This window comes from Gorilla gorilla, chromosome 11 (genome assembly GCF_029281585.2).
Source record: "Gorilla gorilla gorilla isolate KB3781 chromosome 11, NHGRI_mGorGor1-v2.1_pri, whole genome shotgun sequence".
Classification (NCBI taxonomy): Eukaryota; Metazoa; Chordata; class Mammalia; order Primates; family Hominidae; genus Gorilla; species Gorilla gorilla.
In genome coordinates, this window is record NC_073235.2 from 99030899 (window position 1) to 99051511 (window position 20613).

At 37.9% G+C, this 20613-nt stretch overlaps 1 protein-coding gene and 1 long non-coding RNA gene across 6 annotated transcripts in view; one reads left to right on the plus strand and one right to left on the minus strand.

Moving 5' to 3' along the window:
* Positions 1-20613, plus strand: part of CCDC150 (coiled-coil domain containing 150) — a 92071-nt gene that overhangs the window by 11957 nt on the left and 59501 nt on the right. For all 5 annotated transcript variants that reach the window (XM_063695061.1, XM_055379328.2, XM_063695063.1 and 2 more), the window contains 6 exons: positions 5033-5253; positions 5358-5536; positions 7193-7261; positions 13983-14099; positions 15135-15264; positions 18259-18302. In XM_063695061.1, the coding sequence (XP_063551131.1) occupies positions 5033-5253; positions 5358-5536; positions 7193-7261; positions 13983-14099; positions 15135-15264; positions 18259-18302 (760 nt within the window). The remainder of the gene's footprint in view (positions 1-5032; positions 5254-5357; positions 5537-7192; positions 7262-13982; positions 14100-15134; positions 15265-18258; positions 18303-20613) is intronic.
* Positions 191-13162, minus strand: LOC129531930 (uncharacterized). The gene is made up of 3 exons (XR_008677413.2): positions 13074-13162; positions 5316-5456; positions 191-718 (listed from the first exon to the last, which is right to left on the minus strand). It is a non-coding gene; the product is annotated as an uncharacterized lncRNA (long non-coding RNA).

Here is a 20613-nt window from a genome sequence, read left to right on the forward strand (position 1 = left end):
ACTTTCTTCTTGCCTACTAGGTTTCTGTTGAAAACTTCATCGATAGTCTAGTATGGGTTCTCTTGTATGTAACAAGCTACTTTTCCCTTGATGCTTTTAAAACTCTTTGTCTTTAACTTTTGACAATTTGATGATAATGTGTCTGTGTTAGTCCATTGTGCATTGCTATAAAGGAATACTTGAGACCAGGTAATTTGTAAAGAAAAGAGATATATTTGGTTCATAGTTCTGCAGGCTGTAAAAACATGGTGCCAGCAACTACTCAACTTCTGTTGAGGCCTCAGGACGCTTACAATCATGGTGGAAGGCAAAAGGGGAGTAGGTGAGTCACATGGTGAGAGAGGGAGCAAGAGAGAGGAGGAGGTACCAGGCCCCTTTAAACAACCAGTGTGAACTAACAGAGTGAGAACTCACTCATTATCATGGGGAGGGCACCAAGCCATTCATGAGGGATCTGCCCCTATGACCTAACAGCTCCCACCAGGCCTTACCTCCAACAATGGAGATCACATTTCAACATGAGATTTGGAGGTGACAAACATCCAGACTATATCATTCCACCCTTGGACCCCAAATCTTGTTCTTCTCGCACTGCAAAATATAATTATCACTTCTCAATAGTGCACTGAAGTCTTATTCCAGCGTTAATTCAGAAGTCCCAAGTCTCAATTCCAAAGTCTCATCTGAGACTCAAGGCAAGTTCTTTCTACCTGTGAACCTGTAAGACAAAAAGAAAGTTATTTACTTCCAAGATACAATGTGGTACAAACATTGGGTAAATATTCCCATTCCTAAAGGAAGAAATTGGCTAAAAGAAAGGAGCAATGGGTCCCACACTTTAAAGCTCCAAAACAATCTTTGACTCTCTGTCCCATATCCTGGGCACACTGGTATGCCAGATGGGCCCCCAAGGCTTTGAACAGCTCTGTCCCTCTGGCTTTGCATGTTGCAGCCTCCATGGCTGCTCTCAAGGGCTGGAGTTGAGTGCCTGTGGCTTTTATAGGCTCAGGGTGAAAGCTGCTAGTGGCTGTGTCCTTCTGGGGTCTGGAGAGTGGGTTCATTCCCACAGCTCCCCTGAGCAGTGCCTCCAGGTGGACTGTTTGTGGGGACTCCAGTCCCACATTTCCCTTCAGTGCTGCCCTAGCAGAAGCCTGTTGCAGGAGCAGAGCCTTTGCAGAGAGCTTCTGCATGGGCACCCAGGCTTTCTCATGCATCCTCTGAAATCCAGGTGGAAGCTGCCAGGCCTCCTTCATTCTTGCATTTTGCATGCCTGCAAGCTTAGCACCACATGGAAACTACAAAGGCTTATGGCCTATGTCCTCTGAAGCAGTGACCTGAGCTGTATCTGGGGCCCTTTGAGCCATGGTGAGAGCTAAAGCAGCCAGGATGTGGGGAGCACTCCTCAGGTGGTGCAGGGCGGTGACACCAAGTCCCCAAAACCATTCTTTCATCGTAGGCCTCTGGGCCTGTGACAAGAGGGGCTGCTTCAAATATTTCTGAAATGCCTTCAGAGCCTTTTTCCCATTGCGTTGGCTATTAGCATTTGGCTTCCTTTTAGTCATGCTAATCTCTCTAGCAAATGGTTGCTCCACAGGCCACTTGAATTCCTTTCCTGAAAATGTTCTTTCATTCTCTACCACATGGCTAGGCTGTAAATTTTCCAAATTTTTATACTGTACTTCTCTTTTCAATATACATTTCAACCTTAAGTTATTTCTTTGCTCCTATATCTAATTGTAGACTGTTAAGAGCAGCTACATCACTTCTGGAACATTTTACTGCTTACAGATTTCTTCTGCTGGATACCCTAGGACATCACTCTTAAATCTAGATTTCCACAGATCCCTAAGGGCACAGACACAGTGCAGCCAAGTTCTTTGCTAGGGTGTCACATGGGTGACCTTTACTCTTATTTTCCAATAACTTCCTCATTTTCATCTGAGACCTCATCAGCCTGTCCTCTGTCTATATTTCTGTCATCTAAGACCTCATCAGTATGTCCTCTGTCTATATTTCTGTCGGCATTTTCATCACAAGCACTTAAGTCTCTAAGAAGTTCCACTTTCCCTCGTTTTCCTGTTTTCTTCTGAGCCCTCCAAACTCTTCCAATCTCTGCCCATTACCCAGTTCCAAAGCTGCTTTTACATTTTCAATTACCTTTTCAGCAATGCCTCACTCTTTGTTACCAACATTCTGTGTTGCTTATTTTGTGTTGCTTATAAGGGAATACTTGAGGCTGGGTAATTTATAAAGAAAAGACATATATTTGGCTCATAGTTCTGCAGGCTAAAAAGCATGGCACCAGCATTGGTTTACCTTCTGATGAGGGCCTCAGGAAGCTTACAATCCTGGTGGAAGGCAAAGGGGGAGCAGGTGAAGAAGAAGAAGTGAGAGAGGAAGTGAGAGAAAGAGGAGGAGATGCCAGGCTCCTTTAGATAGCCAGCTCTTCTGTGAACAAAAAGTGAGAACTCACTCATTGCCAAGACATTCATGAGTGAGCTGCCCCATGACCCAAACAGCTCCCACCAGGCCTTACCTCCAACAATGGGTATCACATTTCAACATGAGACTTGGAGGGAACAAACATCCACACTATGTAAGTGTCTAAGTATGGGACTATGAAACTCTTGAGTTCATCTTATTTGTTGTCCTTTGGGTTTCTTGGATCTGGATTTCTGTGTCCTTCCCCAGGCTTGGGAAGTTTTTTTTTTTTATTATTATTTCTTCGAATATGTTTTCTGTTCCTTTCACTTTTCCTTCTGCAATTTTGATGATGGCATATTGTTCTGTTGATGGTATCTCATAAGTTCTATAAGCTATCTTCACTCCTTTTCATTTTTTTTTTTCTTTCTGCTCCTCACATTGGATGATTTTCAGTTACCTGTCATCAGGTTTACTTATTCACTTCCACTTCATATAGTCTGCCATTGAACCCCTCTATTGAATTTTTTCATTTCTCTTATTGTATTCTTTGGCTATATGATTTGTTGGGTGCTTTTTTATACTTTCTTACTCTCTTTTGTTGAAATTCTGTTTGTTCTTGCATTATTCTCCTGACCTTGGTGAGCATCTTTATGACCATTATTTTGAATTCCCTCTTGGAAAAACCACATATCTCCATTTCAGTAGGATTGGTTTCTTGAGATTTATCTTATTCTTTTATTTGGAACATATTTTCCTATTTCTTCATTTTTCTTTTAACTCTCTGTGTTGGTTTCTGTACATTAAGACAGTAACCTCTCCCAGTCTTGTCAAACTGGCCCTCATGTAGGAGATCTTACCAATTCGTACAGCCAGAAATTATAATGTATCTCTCAAATCTCTGTGTACAATCTGATATCTCTGTTTTTGGTGACCCCAGAAGGTTAAGATGTGCCAAGTCTTGTTAGTACCATGAGAGCAGTAAGACAGAAGCCACGCTCTCTAGATGCAGCTGAAAATATTAGGGTGTTAGGTGCATGTTCCAGTTCCTTCTATCCTCAGGGTGAAGCTGAGAGCAGGTATTTATCCCTTACTGCGCTAAAGCAGGCATTATTTATCTGCACTAAGGCAGGCATTTATCTCTCTCCACTCTAAGCCAGGGAGAAGCTCTGTGGCAAATACCTATACTACTGTCATTCAGACTACATCCTCTGAGGATATGGCCACTGGGAGTGGGCCCGTTTTATATCTACCTCTTTGTTTTCTGTGGTCTAGAGAGACTTGGAAATGCAGAGCCAAATCAGCTCCCAGAGCTGGGTGGCTAAGGAGGTAGTCCTAATATGAGAGCTGTAGAAGTTTGTCACTAGATAAGTGGACAAACTACTTTTAGGAAGCTTCTGTAGACTTGGAGTTATCACTGGGGCAAGCTAGGGGAGAAGTCCTGGCAAGTACCAAGCTCTCATTTAGGCTGCCAGAGGTGTATTGTTTCGCTGCCCCATTAACTCCCTGATGCAAGTTAGTTAGAAGCCAGACCGTCGAGTATTCACTGGAAGAATGTACAAAGAAATCCTTTTTAGTGAAAAATAGAACTGTGTGTTTCAGCACTTTCTCTGCACTGCTTCCAAGAGGTGTAGTCCCTGGAACTGCTTGCACTCCTGTTTAAAACTACCTCTTAGGATTGTGATCTGGGGAGATTCTCATATGAGACTCTTGTATTCCTAATCCTTTCTATTCCTAGAGCTAGGAGGTTTAAGATGCAGTCCCTCAAGTAGAAGTTATAAAAGTTGGGGTGCTTGATGCATGGAAAAACTTTTTCCGGGAGGAATTGGTAGACTAGAGTTATTGATGGAGTGAGCCAGGGGAATAGGCTTGGGGGCTGCCAAGCTCCCGTTCAGGCTGCCAAAGGTTATGTTTGTCAGCCCCGTTAATTCCCTGATGCAGGCTTGTATGAAGCTCAACTGGTAACAGCAGCAGTTGACAGAGTACATTGGCAACCCCTTCCAGGCAGAAACTGGGAGCTTTGAGTTGTAGGCCCTTCTCTACCCTGATCCTGGGGTATGAAGCCTCTGTAAGTGCTTACACACCCATATATAATCACCTCTTTGTTCTGTGGTCTGGGGAGACTTGTGTATGCCTCTAATCCCTTCTGCTTCTAGAGGCAGGTGAATTAAAAGCCACACTGTGGGGAATCTTAGAGTTAGGGTAGTAAATATGAGGTCCAAACCCTTCTCTCCTCAGGGAGAGGATAGGTGTTGGGGATACCTTCTTAATTGGATGGCACAGTGCCTGGGGTGGGGTTTGGACCTGAGTGTGCCTCAGCTTTTCCTACCTAGTCAATGTGGATATTTTCTCAGTTGCTGGATACAGAAAAGTCTCTCAACTTGTTTCTGACTTTCTCTCAGAGGGAATTGATCTGTGTGTCAATTAATCAATTCTCAGAGGGAATTGATTAGTGTGTCCCTATGTGGAGGGAGAGTCAGAAGCCTGCCATGTTGGTGATGTCACTCTCCAATTATTATTCTTATTGGAAATGTTACATTGACTCAGTTTTTGGGATTACCATAGTAGAAATTGCATTGCATAATATTGTTATATTGGGATCTTTGTCCAGAGGCTATTTGGAAGCTCCAAACTGTTTAGAAGACCTGGACAGCCAGAAAGTCATTAGTCCTATCCAAAATGAAGCAATTTGTGCAGGAAAAACAGATATTTTATGGAAGAACTGTGAGTTTCTGGTAAATCGAATGTGCCGTCTTGAAAGCCTCCTTCAGTCCTTGAAGATGAACATCTTTCGGCTGCAAACTGAAAAGGATTTGAATCCTCAGAAAACAGGTATAGAGATAAGAGTCATCAGAAATGTGGTCCTGTATAGGTGCTTGATTTTCTTTACTGACCTTCTTTCTGCTGCTTGATGCCCCTCCTGTGTGGTCTGGTAGCTTTTCTGAAAGATCGACTGAATGCAATACAGGAAGAGCATTCTAAGGACCTGAAGCTGTTGCATCTCGAAGTTATGAATTTGCGCCAGCAACTGAGAGCTGTAAAAGAGGAAGAAGACAAGGCACAAAATGAGGTGCAAAGGTTGACTGCCACTCTGGAGATTGCCTCGCAAACAAAGGTTTGAGTCTAAGAGTTCTGAAGTATAAACACACTGTTATGTGTTAGCTGGAGGAGGTAACAGACCTATGACGCGACTTTTAAAAATAGGTGATGTTGATATGAGGATTCTTGGCATTTGACATTTGGCATGTTGATTTGAGGATTCTTGGTCTATGACATTTGCACTGGTAACCTAAACCACTGTGTGCTATCTGTGATTGATTATTTGTACAACCCTTACCCCATACAAGTGATGGTGTGGGTCCAGAGGTATGAGATAGAGCCTGTGCTCTTCAGGAACTCATATGCTAGTTGGGAGAACAAGCTACAGCATGAGAAATTAAATAAGGAAAAAATAAGAGTATAGGAAATGTTACAGAATAGGATAGGACAAAAAGTGAATATTGCCGAGTAAGGGCTTTGTGTTCAGACATGTTTGAGAGGGTGAGGATGCTCTATCTAGAATAGATTAGGCAGGCTTCAGGGAAGGGATAGGACCTTTAGAAGCAAAGTGTAGGGGTGAAGACATTTCAAGGAGCACACGCAGAGGCAGCAAAGAATAAGGACTACTTGGAAAAGAAACTAACAATGTTGTTCTGCCTTCATGGTCCAGGCAATGTAATGGATGTTCAATGTGTTATTTTGTTTAATCTTTGCAAAATCTTGTGAAGTAGGATATTATTATCCCCATTTTTTAACAATGATAGTACTGGGTCCCTGGGATAAATCAGTTGTCCAAGATCAGACATACCTGTTGTCTTGTTGTTACCCGGGTTTGAACCTGGATCTTTCTACTAGGTACAGCTAGGAAAAATATATAAACTAGCCTTACAAGAGTGAGGATTTGTTTGTGGGAAATAAGTTGGATATTAGCTAGCAATGACATTATAGAGTATCTGAAAATCAGAAATAATTAGTAGTTGGGGTTGATCCTGTGGGGAGCGATTGAGATTTTTGATATGGAAGTGACATAATGAAAACAGGAAAACAAATTTAGCAGTATTATAGGGTATTGAAAATAGGGAGAGAAATTGGAGGCAGGGAAACCAATTAGGAATCCATTGCATTATTTGAGGCATGAGCCAAATTAGGTCTGATCTAGGGTTGTGGCATTTTGAAAGGAAAGAGGAATGTTCTGTAAAAAAAAGATGTGCTCGAATATGGTACTGGGAGGGACTGAAGGCAGTAAAGAAGGCAAAGATGGCTCTGAGGTTTTACATCTGAGATTGTGGTGCCATTTATCTTAATAAGAAAGAGAATAAGTAGGGAAAGCTGTGTTTTTCATCCTCAACTTGTAAGCATGAATAATATTTGAAGCTGGAAAAATAGAGTTCTTTAAAAAATTAAGAATATACCGTGTAAGTAAAATGTCTGTCAATTACCAGATTGACCTCTAATTATTGAATTTTATATAGGAGGTGGGTGCGATTAATCACTGTTTATGATATAAAAGAGGAAATTATAGAAATCATGTATCAAAGTAATAAAATAACTTTCCTGTTAAGTAACTCCTGGTAATAATTACTTCAGACTTATAACAAGAAGTATTTATAACCATATTAAAAATAGCATTTATAGGTTGCCAGAAAAAAACCTGATTTGATCTGATATACCTATAGACAATTTCTTCCTGTCATTTCAGATTATTTAGAATCTTTTCTCCTTCTACTTTTAGAAGAATGCAGCCATTATTGAAGAGGAACTGAAGACCACAAAACGTAAAATGAACCTTAAAATTCAAGAGGTAAGACAAAAAGATGGAGGGTGGAGGAGGTGTTGGAATTGCAGAGGGGAAATCAAGAAAGCAGAGAGAGAGAATGAAAAGAAACCTTTGAAGAAGAAAATATGTGACTATGTAGTAGGAAGACTTTAAAAATATGCCACATTGAATTCAAGTGAAAGTGCCTGCCCTTACATGACATTAAGACTTCCTTTTACCTCAATACTGGCATAAAACTAGAAATAAAAAATAAATGCTTTGTGAGCCAGGAAGGAATAGTTACCACTCGTGGCTGCCCGTACACCATAGTTAAGTGGACACTTTCTTGCAAAGTCGTTTTAATCTAAAGTTGTATTTAAAATAAAAAGCTATTAATAAGTCTGTTCATCTAATTTTACCTTAAACTTTCATTTCAGCTTGTTTTAGTAGATAGCAGATTGGGAAATATGAAGTAGGTGGCTGCTAAAAGCTGTTGGACTAAAAATTTGCAGCTGAAAACAGTGGAAGAATCAGTAGAATTACTAACTCAATATACTCTGGCAGTGGCCTGAAACCTCAATATTCCCTGACATAATAGTATTAATAATTGATGTTAGTTCAAATCTAATGGGTCAAATTATATTTAAAAGATTCTGTTAATACAAAATAGAGAAGTAGACATACTTTTTAGGAAAATTCTTATGCAAAACTATTTTTAAGGTTATAAATTTTAGTGCTTAGGTGGCAAGCATAGGTGTTTGGAAAATTGTCTTATATTGAGTACTTTATTTGCCAGTAATTACTGATAAAAGCTTGATGCTCATAGTTAGAATGTATTCAGTTTATTTCTAAGATATTGTACTAGACTATTTTTAGGGCAGTTTTAGGTTTACAGAAAAATTATGCAGAAAACCCAGAGTCCTGTATACCCCTCTCTCCACTCCTGCAGTTTCACTATTATTAATATCTTGCATTAGTATGGTACTTTTGTAACATTTGATGAGCCAATATTGAGCCATCATTTAGTGAAATATGTTAAGATTCACTATTCATCATGCTGTAAAGTGCTATGGGTTTGACAAATGCATAATGCCATGTATTTATCATTACAGGATCACACAGAATAGTTGCCCTGCCCTAAAAATGCCCTGTGTTCCACCTACCCATCCCTCCTCATGTCTTCCCCTGAGCCCCTGACAACCACTGATCTTTTTATTGTCTCTCTAGTTCTGTTATTGTTGGAATCATAGAGTATGTATGTAGTCTTTTTTGTACTGGCTTCTTTTATGCATATGCGCTTAAAGTTCCTTCATGTTTTTTCATGGCTCAGTAACTCATTTCTTTATATAGCTCAACAATATTCTATTGTATGTACCACAATTTGTTTATGCATTCACCTATTGAAGGACATATTGGTTGCTTCCAATTTTTGGCAATTGTGAATAAAGCTGCTATAAACATTGTGTGCAGGTTCTTACATAGACATACGTTTCCAACTCATTTGGGTAAATGTAATACCTAGGAGTGCAATTGCTGGTTCATCTGGTAAGCCTATGTTTAGCTTTGTATGAAGCTGCCAACCTGTCTTGCAAAATGACTGTATCGTTTGCATGCCCATCAGCAAGGAATAAGAGTTATGGTTGCTGCATATCCTCACCAGCATTTGGTCTTGTCAGTGTTTTGAATTTTTGCCATTCCAATGGGTATGTAGTGGCATCCTGTTTTGATTTGCAATCCCTAATGATATAATGACACTGAGAATCTTCTCATGTGTTTATTTGCCATCTGTATATCTCCTTTGGTGAGTTATCTGTTAGACTTTTACCCCATTTTGTAACTGGGTTATTTCTTATTGTTATGTTTTAAGACTTTGTATATTTTGGATACCAGTCCTTTATCAAAGATGTGTTATGCAATTATTTTCCCCTGCTCTATAGCTTATCTTTTTATGCTCTTAGCTGTCTTTCACAGAGAAGGAACTTTTAATGAAGTCCAGTATATCAATTTTTTTCTTTCATGGATTGTACTGTTAGAATTGTATCTAAAAAGTTGACAAACCCAAGTCACTAAGATTTTCTCTTGTATCATCTTCTAAGAGATTTTATAGGTTTTCATTTTACATTTAGGTCTTTGATCTATTTTGAGCTAATTTTCATGAAAGGTATGAGATCTGTATCTAGATGAATTTCTTCTTGGCATGTGGATGTCCAGTGTTTCCAGCACCATTTGTTGAAAAGACAATCCTTTCTCCTTTGGATTGCCATTTAACATTATTTTTTACTGGGGAAGTCTTATTCTTAATTCTTGGTTCTATGATAAAGTCTTGAATTTTGATTAAGCTCTGTCAAAGACTTGCAGAAGTACTATGCTAGTCAAACATGGGCATTCTGAGGGTATGTGAAATAGAAAGGGTGTATTAGTTTGCTGGGCTGCCATAACAAAATCCTAAAGACTTGGTGGTATAAACAGAAATTTATTTGTTGAAGTTCTGGAGGCTTGAAGTCCAAGATCAAGTTGTTAGCAGATTTGGTTTCTTCTGAGGCCTTTCTCCTTGGCTTGCAGGTGTCCGCCTTCTAACTGGGTCCTCACATGCTCTTTTATTTGTGTGTACCCATCCCTGGTGTCTCTGTGTGTCCAAATCTCTTCTAATCAGGATATGGTCAGATTGCATTAGGGTCCACCCCAATGGCTTCATTTTAATTTAATCACCTGTTGAAAGGCCCTGTCTCCAAATAGAGTCTCATTGTGAGGTAGCAGATGTTGGGCTTCAACATAAGAATTTTGGAAGACACAATTCAGCCTATGACAGAGGGTTATATACAGATAGAAGAAGTGTGGTATTTATCTTCCTAAGAGATAATAAATATATATAAAATAGATACAAAATCTGGATGTGATAAACATTAAATGGATTAACTTATTGCTCTTAATAGTACTTCAGAAACAAATACTTCATTAGTAAAGGATTCTCTTTGTAATGTACTTTTGTACGGCACATTGTAGGTATATCACGTATAAAAGAGGAAAATGTCTCTTTTTAAAAGTGGCCGTTCTTTAAAAAGGTGGCCAGCTGAATGCTTTCAAGCCTACATAATGGGGGTGATTAAAATAATTTAAAAGAGTGAAATATTTAATTCTGAATGAACTAGAGATTGAATCACATTTGACAGTAATGCAACTAAAATTTAAATGAGTTGATGTCCTGGGCATTTTGAAACTTTCAAGGAATAAATTATATCTTGAACAAATTATAGTACCTAATTTGATATAAAGTTTAGGAAAGTATATTAAGCTACTCTATATGATAAAGTAATTATAATCTGATACTAAAATCTGAAAAAATATAACCACAAATAAAATGGCTCATTCTTACATAAGATTGTAATATTTAACTTATCATTGGATAAGTAAGCAATTTCTAAGCTTAAAAAGAATAAAATTATAAAATGGTCAATAGATTTGACCACATAAGAATACTTCTATATATAAAAAGCAAAACTAATAAAGCAGCAGTCCCTAACCTTTTTGGCACTAGGGACCAGTTTCTTGGAAGACAGTTTTTCCATGTGGTTGTGGGGGTTGAGGGGAATGGTTTTGGGATGAAACCGTTCCACCTCAAACCATCAGGCATTAGTTAGATTCTCATAAGAAGCGCGCAACCTAGATCCCTTGCATGCACAGTTCACAATAGGGTTCACAGTCCTATGAGAATCTAATGCTGCCACTAATCTGACAGGAGGCGGAGCCCAGGTGGTAGGGCTGGTTCACCCACTGCCCACCTGCTGCTGGGTGGCCTGGTTCCTAACAAGCCATGGAGTAGTACCAGTCTGCGGCCCCAGGGGTTGGCGACCCCTGTAATAAAGTATTATAACACAAATAGGCAAAGTGTTAATAGTTTTCCCTTTAAAGAATTTAACAGCCTGGGCAACATGGCAAAACCCCATTTCTGGAAAAAAAAAGAAAAAAGAAAAAAAGCCAGGCACAGTGGTGTACACCTGTGGTCCCAGCTACTTAGGAGGCTGAGGTGGGAGGATCACTTGAGCCTGGGAGGTCGAGGCTGCAGCGATCATGCCACTGTACTCCAGCCTGGGCCACAGAGTGAGATCCTGTCTCCAAAACCCACCCCACAAAAACTTAAAACTGCCAGGCCTGGTGGCTCATACCTGTAATCTCAGCACTTTAGGAGGCTGAGGCAGGAGGATTGCCTGAGCCCAGGAGTTTGAGACCAGCCTTGGTAACAAAGTGAGACCTTGGCTCAACAACAAATTTTTTAAATTAGCTGGGCATGGTGGCACACTCCTTTAGTACCAGGTACTCAGGAGGCTGAGGCGGGAGGATCACTTGAGTTGGGGGAGGTCAAGACTGCAGTGAGCCATGGTTGCACCATTGCACTCAGCCTGGCTGACACAGTGAGACCCAGTCTCAAAAACAAAAACAGTAAAATTGTCTAAAAGTGCCCAAAAAACAATGGACAAAGGATAAGTATGACAGTTTATTACATAAATATATATAAAGAGTTGATAACTATATTAGAAGATATTTAATCTCACAGTAACCAAAGAAATCCAAAATTATTAAGATGTTAGTTTTCATTTATTGGATCAGAAGAGATTTAAGAAAATTTTAATACATAGTACTGATGAGATTTATTCAAATACTATTGACAAGAAAGTAATAATTGGAAAATTATGAAGGTAATAATTGAAAAAAGATTCTTATAGGAATTTATCTTAATGAAATAATCAGAAATGTAAGGAAAGATCTACTCACAAGTATGTTCAGGAGAGCAGTATTTACAGTAGTGAAAAATTGGAAAAACCCTCATGTCAAATATCAAGGATATGATTTAAAAAGTTATAGAGCATTTCCAAAATGAGCAATCTTGTAACAGTCATGTCCCAACACATTTTTTACCTCTTTTAACCTTTAAAAAATGTTTTAAAAATTATAAAATATATTATCCATAGAGAAAAAAATGTGTACAATTTAGAAAACAGGTATAGTATACTCTTAATGTTATCTACACTGGGGTTTTAAAATAAGATTTCTTTCAGTTTCACATCACTTCTTAAAAGGAATAGCATTCTCTGCAGTTCCCATTTCAATTGGAAAGGATCTCTTTACCTAATAATAAAAGAGACTCTTTACCTAATAATAAAAGAGACTCTTATTAATGGAAAGGATCTCTTTACCTAATAATAAAAGAGACTCTTAACCTTCTTTATATTTTATGTGATTCTTTTTATAGTCACTTATTGACAGAAATAAGGTCAGTGGGCCTCCAAAACAGGGAAGAAAAAAAAAAAGTGTGTTTTTCTACTCTCACATACCTCGCAGCAGAACACTTCTGACACCCGACGACACACCAAGAAATTCTGTTCTTCAGTGGACACCAGTTGAGTGTCCTGTAATTCAATTCAGTCCTGACACTATCTACCTGAAGTCAGGTGAGGACTCAGTCTCACAAGATTGCCCCCCACTTTAGATGCCAATTGCAAGCCCCAAGTTGTCCTTCTGACTGACTTGCAAAAAATCGATGTTCCCATGATGCCCCTCTGCAAGTTGAAATAATTTGCTGGAACAGCTCAGAGAATTCAGAGAAACACTTCACTTGCATTTACCCATTTGTTATAGAGGATATTACAAAAGATACAGTTGAGCAGCCAGATGGAAGCGATGCATAGAGCAAGGCATGTGGGAAGGGACGCAGGCCCTTTCTGGGGCTCACCACCTTCCAAGCACCTCCATGTGTTCAGCTGTCCAGAAGCACTCTGAACCCAGTTCTTTTGAATTTTTATGGCGGCCTCATTACATAGGCATGATTGATTAAATCATTGGCCATTGATGATCAACTTACCTTTCAGCCCTTCTCCCCTCGTTAGAGGTTGAGAGGAGGGGCTAGAAGTCCCAGTCCTCTAGTCATGCCTCGATCTTTCTGGGGACCAGCCCCCATCCACAGCTACCTACCTTCCCCCACCCCCAGCCAATCAGTCATTAGCACACAAAAGACACTCTTATGAGGTGATTCCAAGTTTTTTATGAGCTGTGTGCCAGGAACGAGGGTCAGAAATGAAGTATATATTTCTTATTATATCACAGTAGCACAGTACCCAAATTCTTCGAGTGTCAGTTTGGTCTGCTGCTTAATGGTTACTTCATTATTTGTTTAGACCTCTAAACTCCAAAATAGAATGAAAACAGTTTTCAGAGCGATGTGTATAATACTGCGGGATAAAAAATATGTAGATAAATCAAAATACAGGAAAATAAGAGTTGAAAATAAAGTCAGAAAATATAGAAATACAGAAAATACACACTAAGGTAAGATACTAGTGTTTTTCAAACTTTTTTTGACAATCCATTGTTGGACATATATTTTACACTGCAACACACATACATATACACAAACATTTCCCAAAGCAGCACTTACCCTTACTACTTGCATGCACTCTGATATTTTCTTTCTACTCTTTTATTTTTTCCTTTTTCTGAGTGTTTCTTTCAATTTACTAATGGATTTTGACCTCCAGTTTAGAAAACAGACCTAAATTATAGGAGGATGGGTGCAATAAGTTTGATCTACATTCCTTAGGAGGTAATCCTAGGCAATCTAGGGAGAAACAAAAGCATGTTTCTGAGTAGTCATAAATGAATTAAGACTGTTTGGGGGTGAGATGGCATGTCTGATAAACTTCTCAGGTAACTTTGATCTTTGTTAAACTAGTATGATCAATTGGTCTTGCCTAACTGCAGTGTTGCTTTGTAGCTAAGGAGACAACTGGCTCAGGAGAAGTACCTTAGGGAATCTTTAGAGAAATCAGCATCAGCCATGCTCCTCAAAATACAAGAAATGGGATCAACAGTGGAGGTAGAACAAAAACAGGTAGAAAGATTTCTTCTCCTTATGTGGTTTGGGAAATGAAACCAAACAAAAACTGATATTTTACCTATAAACTTAAAATTTTACTAATTGCCTCTAGATTTATTAAAATATTTACTTTTTGTTAGCAATATGTTAACAATCTTACTACAGTTTTTTTTAAGTTAGTGCAAAATAAGAAAGACCCTAATGTCATTATTCAACACTCTTAATTTATGAATCAGAGAGCTAAGGACTAGAGAGGTTAATTTACCTCAGGCTTTATAGAGGTGAACTCTTAGCTCCTAAGAGAAAGATAAAGTATTTTTCCCTTATACCATACAATCTCTGTTATAGACATTGATTTTGGAAGGCATTGCCCTGGTCTCATGCTGTATATGTCTGACATGGATAGAAAATAAAGTCTAAAGCGATCTAACACTGGAAGCATATCAATAAGTAAAACAATCAGGACTATATTTACACTGCTGTTTTCAATTATCGTTATTTATTTTAACATGATATTTTGCCTTCATATTTGTTATTTGAAGTACCTACAAATAATTTAGAATACTTTAAATTCTAACCAAGTCAGTTCATATTTTCGTATTTTAATATAATTGGATGACATAATCTTTATTATTTTAACCAATGGAAAAAGTTTCCCTTCATAACTGAATTATAACAAGGATTCTACTTTAGGAATTGCAAATGATCCTTTGTTGCTGTAACTTGCAATGCCAATATGGTAGCCATTAGCCACATATGGCTATTCAAATTAGTTAAATAAAAGATTTATTTTTTCACACTAGCCACATTCAAGTGCTCAGTAGCCACTTGTGGCTAGTGGATTATTGCATTGGAGAGTGCACAGAAGGTTCTATTGGATGGCACTGCTCCAAGACCGCATTCTGTTGAGATTTTAACTGTAACATAGACTAACTTCTTGTTGCTTCTCAGTGACATTAAGGTTGGAATGTTGCCTTATACATGTGCTATAAGGCAGCTTATTTGAAATCTTTATCTCACAGAAAAGGAGTTTTTCTTATACAATTTCAGGTGCACATTTTGCAGCAAAACTGCATTGCTCTACGTGATTCTATACAGAGCACTCAAGAACTACTGGCCCAGGAACAAAAAAAAAAAGAAGAGTTGGAGATTGCTACTTCACAGCTCAAATCTGATCTAAGTATGAAAATAGATGCTAGAAATCACCGTCTTGTTAGTTTTTTGAGATTTCATGGAAAAACTCTTAAGATCCCAAATTCTTAAAGTGGCCAGTGTTATTGGTATTTCCCACAGTGCTGTATGTAAAAAATTACAGATTTCCCTTCTACCTGCAGTACTGAGACAGAGAAGGATTGTTGTTAATAATATATTTGACCCTCTTAATTGTAAACTATTCCTTATTTGTTTTTTTCCAGCTTGTTTGTGGACCTGGGAATATTTGGTTTCTAGACATCTGGCTTGAATATTGGGCAAAAAAAGTAAAACAATAGATTGAATATTTGATAATAGAATATTAGTAAGGTGGTAAGGCCGTGAATCCTTGATAACTTATGGATTCTGTCAGTTCATCATGTCAGATTCTCCATTCTTCATGTTATCAATCTATTTTGGTTAACCTATATTTGTAGAGATGGATAGTTGTAAGGTACCTTTAAGAGAGCTTAGATTAATCTCCTCTTTTTATAGATGAGTCCTCAAAGATGACAGAGCTAGGAAAGGAAGGAGCCTAGACTTGATCCCAAGGTGTTCGGTCATGTTTCTTCTAACCCATCAGCCTTTTATCATACTACTGTTGCTAGTACTTCATTATAAAGCAGTTTCCAGATAGTCTCAATGACAGAGGTCACAGAGTTGCAGGGCAGTGCTTCATGTGATTAATACATCATGGTTTACACTGAACTTTCACATAAGCTATTTCATTCAGTACTCAAAGCTATCCTTCCAGAGTTACAAAAGGAAAAAATGGCAAAGTAAGACCTAGACCTGGATCTTCTAACTCCAAGCCCAGTGTACTCTCCAGTTCACCTTCTGTGCTCTATGGCTGCTGTAATGGGGGCAGAGAATACCAAAAAGGAAATGGAAATTATAAAAAATATAGAGCAAGAGTAATCTATTCAATGTTTTGACTTACTGCTTTTAGCAGAAAGTATTCCCTTTTCTTATAGTAGTGAATTACTGTGTGAAGTTCTCACCGACAATGCCCCTGGATAATTTTCTGTCTTTCTGTAATTGTGTGCCTACAAAAATACATGTATATTTTATGGTGCTGCCACATTGTCTCATTTGAGCACTGCAACAACCTGTCAGAAAGATAAGAAAATACACACATTCTATAGAAGATACAAAAGGGGTTGAGCGCGGTGGCTCAGCCTGTAATCCCAGCACTTGGGGAGGCCCAGGCAGGCAGATCATGAGGTCAGGAGATTGAGACCATCCTGGCTAACACGGTGAAACCCCATCTCTACTGAAAATACAAAAAATTAGCCAAGTGTGGTGGCACGCGCCTGTAGTCCCAGCTACTTGGGAGGCTGAAACAGAGAATCGCTTGAACCCAGGAGGCTGAGGTTGCAGTGAGCCGAGATCGTGCCATTGCACTCCAGCCTGGGCGACAGAGCAAAACTCCATCTAAAAAAAAAAAAAAAAAAAAAAAGAAGATATAAAAGGATCCACACTGACTGTACCCAAAGACCCACAGCAAGTAGAAAAGTAGAATAGCTGGGCCTAAAACAGGTATCTATTATATTAGTTGGCCCTCTGAATTTTTATGTTACTTTCTTGTTGGACTAATGCTTTATTTTTGAATTTTATAAAGAGTTTGTGCAACACCATTAAAAAATGAAGATTAAAACAACAATAATTCAAACTGACATGAGGAAAAGGAAGCCTGTCTGAATGCCAACTAGGTGCATAATATTGAATTATAGACTTGATATATATGCAATTTTATTACTTTAAGGTACAAGTAGTTGTTTGAGCTACATTAATAAAAGGAATGCCTTTAAATATTTGCTTCAATGAATTAAAACATGTAATTGTTTATCAACAATAAGCATTTATATACAGATTTATAGTACTTAAGATGAATAAATTGTTCTTCAAAGTAAGATAAACACTCCCCTTTCATTCTTAACTTTTGTTAGTAGAATTTTCCCAAAGTCATATAGTTCATCTTTTTCACCCTTCATGTATTTTAAATTAGAGTTTATTCTGATGAATTGTGGATTCATGTGTTCAAAAAGTACAGTTTTTCTAAGGTATATCCTATAAAAAAATCAGTTTTTATATGTTTTATGATTTCTGGCTTTAGAATATTTAAGTGAAACAAGACTGATATGAATTTTTCTGTGAAGGCAAAACATTACTCTCAGATAAGTTTACACTTTTTGGCTACTAGTATATAATGCCAAACTGTTCCACAATTTTCTGTCTTTGGTTTTCTTTTCACTGTACATGCTCTGAGTGGTTTCAAATCTTTTTTTCTGTACAAAATCATCCTCCTGAGTTCTAGACCAGTATCTTACTGCCAACTAAATATCTACATTTGGATGCCTTGCAGATATGTCAAAACACATAGAAAACTTGTGTTTCACTCATTCTATCCCCGAAACCTGCTCCATGCTGTGTATTCCCTATTTAGCTGAAGAGTCCACTGTTTACCCTGCTGCCCAAGTCTGAATGCCAGATGTTCTCCTTGTCTCATCTGTTGTTTTACCCCACCAGTAAGCCACCAAGTCCAAAAGTGCTCTCTGTTTACTGTTTCACAGATCTGTTTTTCCTCTGTGTCTCTGTTTTCATGACCAGTGAGAGTCGGTCCTCATCGTCATTACTTTATTGAATTGTCATTTACTCATATGTCAGTTACTTTAACAGCTACTAAATTCATCTCCTTGCCTTTATTGTACCTTTGTTACAGTGATCTTTCTAACAAAAATCTTTTGATCATGCCCCTCCTCAGCTTAAAATCCTTCAGAGACCTCATTTACCATTGCAAATGACTGTGGACTAGTTTCTTGGTAATTCCATAACAGTTTCTAGTCTATAAAAATATTATAGAAATAGTTGGGTTCTCCTTATCTCTACAAAAAAAAGACATAAAATATTTAAAGCTTCTCACTATGTGATTTTAATGTAGCAAGTTACTATTATCATAGTTATGTGGAATTTTTGTTTTTAGCTTCTAGAGATGACCTCATTTCCAAGTTGGTTGAAGAAAATAAGGTGAGTTTTGAAGTTGTGGAGTACAGAGGTGGTCTTTCCTCTCTTCACTAAGTCCTATTTCCTCTTCCATGTTGGCTTACAGTGCTTCTTATTCTCATCAAAGTTTTATTTAAAAAGTTTCATGTAAATGAGTAGTATATTTAGGATAATAGTATTAGGAACTAAGAAATCATTTCATGAAGGTTATTAGAGTTTGAAAAATGTCATTTGGCAAAAATAAGACTTATTTGTGTTTTTTGCCTATTGTAAACTAATTGTTATAAAATAAACTTAATGAAATATAAGAAATATAACTACTTTTTGGTATTGGTGGTTGCACAACAGTGTGAATGTGTTTAATGACACTACACACTTACAGTGATTTGAATGATAAATTTTGTCATGTATATTTTGCCATAATTTTTAAAATTAAAAACATAATGATTTTATATCTTACTACATTTGTAAGTCTCTTGATATGTCGATTCTATTTCTTTTGGGTGCTATCTCATCCTGTGTTATATGTTGTCTGTTTTTCTTGAGATGCTTCTCCTGGGAAAATAGAAGGGTAGTTCTTCCTCTGTAGGAAGAAGATTTATACTTTGTCCTTCCCCATTCTGCTAAGTACCTTTTAGGGAAAGCCCCACCTACAATGCACATCTGTATCACTTCTCTCATCTCAAAGAAAACAAGCTTTTTTTTTTTTTTTTTTCTATAACCACAGAACAAAGGTGTTTTCTTCTGCTCCACTCTCAGGTCCTCGTTTTTGAAAATATCTTCACTTATAACTTTAAAAGATCCTTGAATGTGTTCCTTTGAAGTCATAAGATCTTACTGCTAATAGGAAAAAAATGTGTATATATAATAATATAACAAATATTTAATCTTAGGGAGTAGAACTGTGATATAAAGATACTAGGTATATTTAGGCTATGGTTTTAGGCAAATTCTAACTGGAATCTCAATATAAGAATGGATTTAATAAACAGTTTTCAAAAAATAGGCTTTATTTTTAAGAGCAGTTTTAAGTTCACAAAAAAATTGAGCAGAAGATAAAGAGATTTCCCAAATACTCTCTGCCCCTATTCATGCATAGCCTTCCTCATTAGCCGTTTGATGGATGTCCATTTAAAAAATGGATGCACCATTTTACATCCCCCACCAGAGTGGTACATTATTACAGTTGATGAACCTATATTGACACATTATCACCCAGAGTCCATAGTTTACATTAGGGTTCACTCTTGGTGTTGTGCATTCTATGGATTTAAAGAAATGTATAATGACATATATCTACCATTATAGTAGATATGTTTTATAGTATCATTCAGAGTAGCTTCATTGCTCTAAAAATCTTCTGTGCTTTGCCTATTCATCCCTCCCTCCCCTTCTAATCCCTGGCAATCATTGATCTTTTTACTGTCTCCATAGATTTGCCTTTTCCAGAATGCCATATAGTTGGAATCATATAGTCTATAGCCTTTCAGACTGGCTTCTTTCACTTAGTAATAAGTATTTATGTTTCCTCCATGTCTTTTCATGGCTTGATAGCACATTTTTCTTTCTTTTCTCTTTTTTTTTTTTTTGAGACGGAGTCTCACTCTGTCACCCAGGCTGGAGTACATTGGCACTATCAGCTCACTGCAACCTCCGCCTCCTGGGTTCAAGCGATTCTCCTGTCTCAGCCTCCTGAGTAGTTGGGATTACAAGTGCCCTCCACCACGCCTGGCTAATTTTTGTATTTTTAGTAGAGATGGGGTTTCACCATGTTAGCCAGCTGGTCTCAAACTCCTGACCTCAGGTGATCTGCCTGCCTCAGCCTCCCAAAGTGCTGGGATTACAGGGATGAGCCATCGTGCCTGGCTGAAAGCTCATTTATTTTTAGTGCTGAATAATATTCCTTTGTCTGGATATACCACAAGTTATCCATTAACTTACTCATGGACATCTTGATTGCTCCAACCTTTGGCAATTATGATTAAAGCTGCTATAAGTATCTGTGTGCAGGTTTTTGTCTGGGCATAGGTATTCAGCTCCTTTGGGTAAATCCCAAGGAGCATGATTACTGGATCATATGGTAAGAATATGTTTAGTTTTGTAAGAAATCACCAAACTGTCTTCCAAAGTAGCTGTACCATTTTACATTCCCACCAGCAATGAATGAGAGTCCCTGTTGCTCCACATCCTTGACACCAGTTGGTGTTGTCAGTGTTCTAGATTTTGGCCATTGTAATAGGTGTGTAGTGGTATCTCATTATTGTTTTAAATAAACAGTTTTGATAAATAGTTTTGAAATAAACAGAAGTTTAGGAGTTGAAGATACCAAGATTTT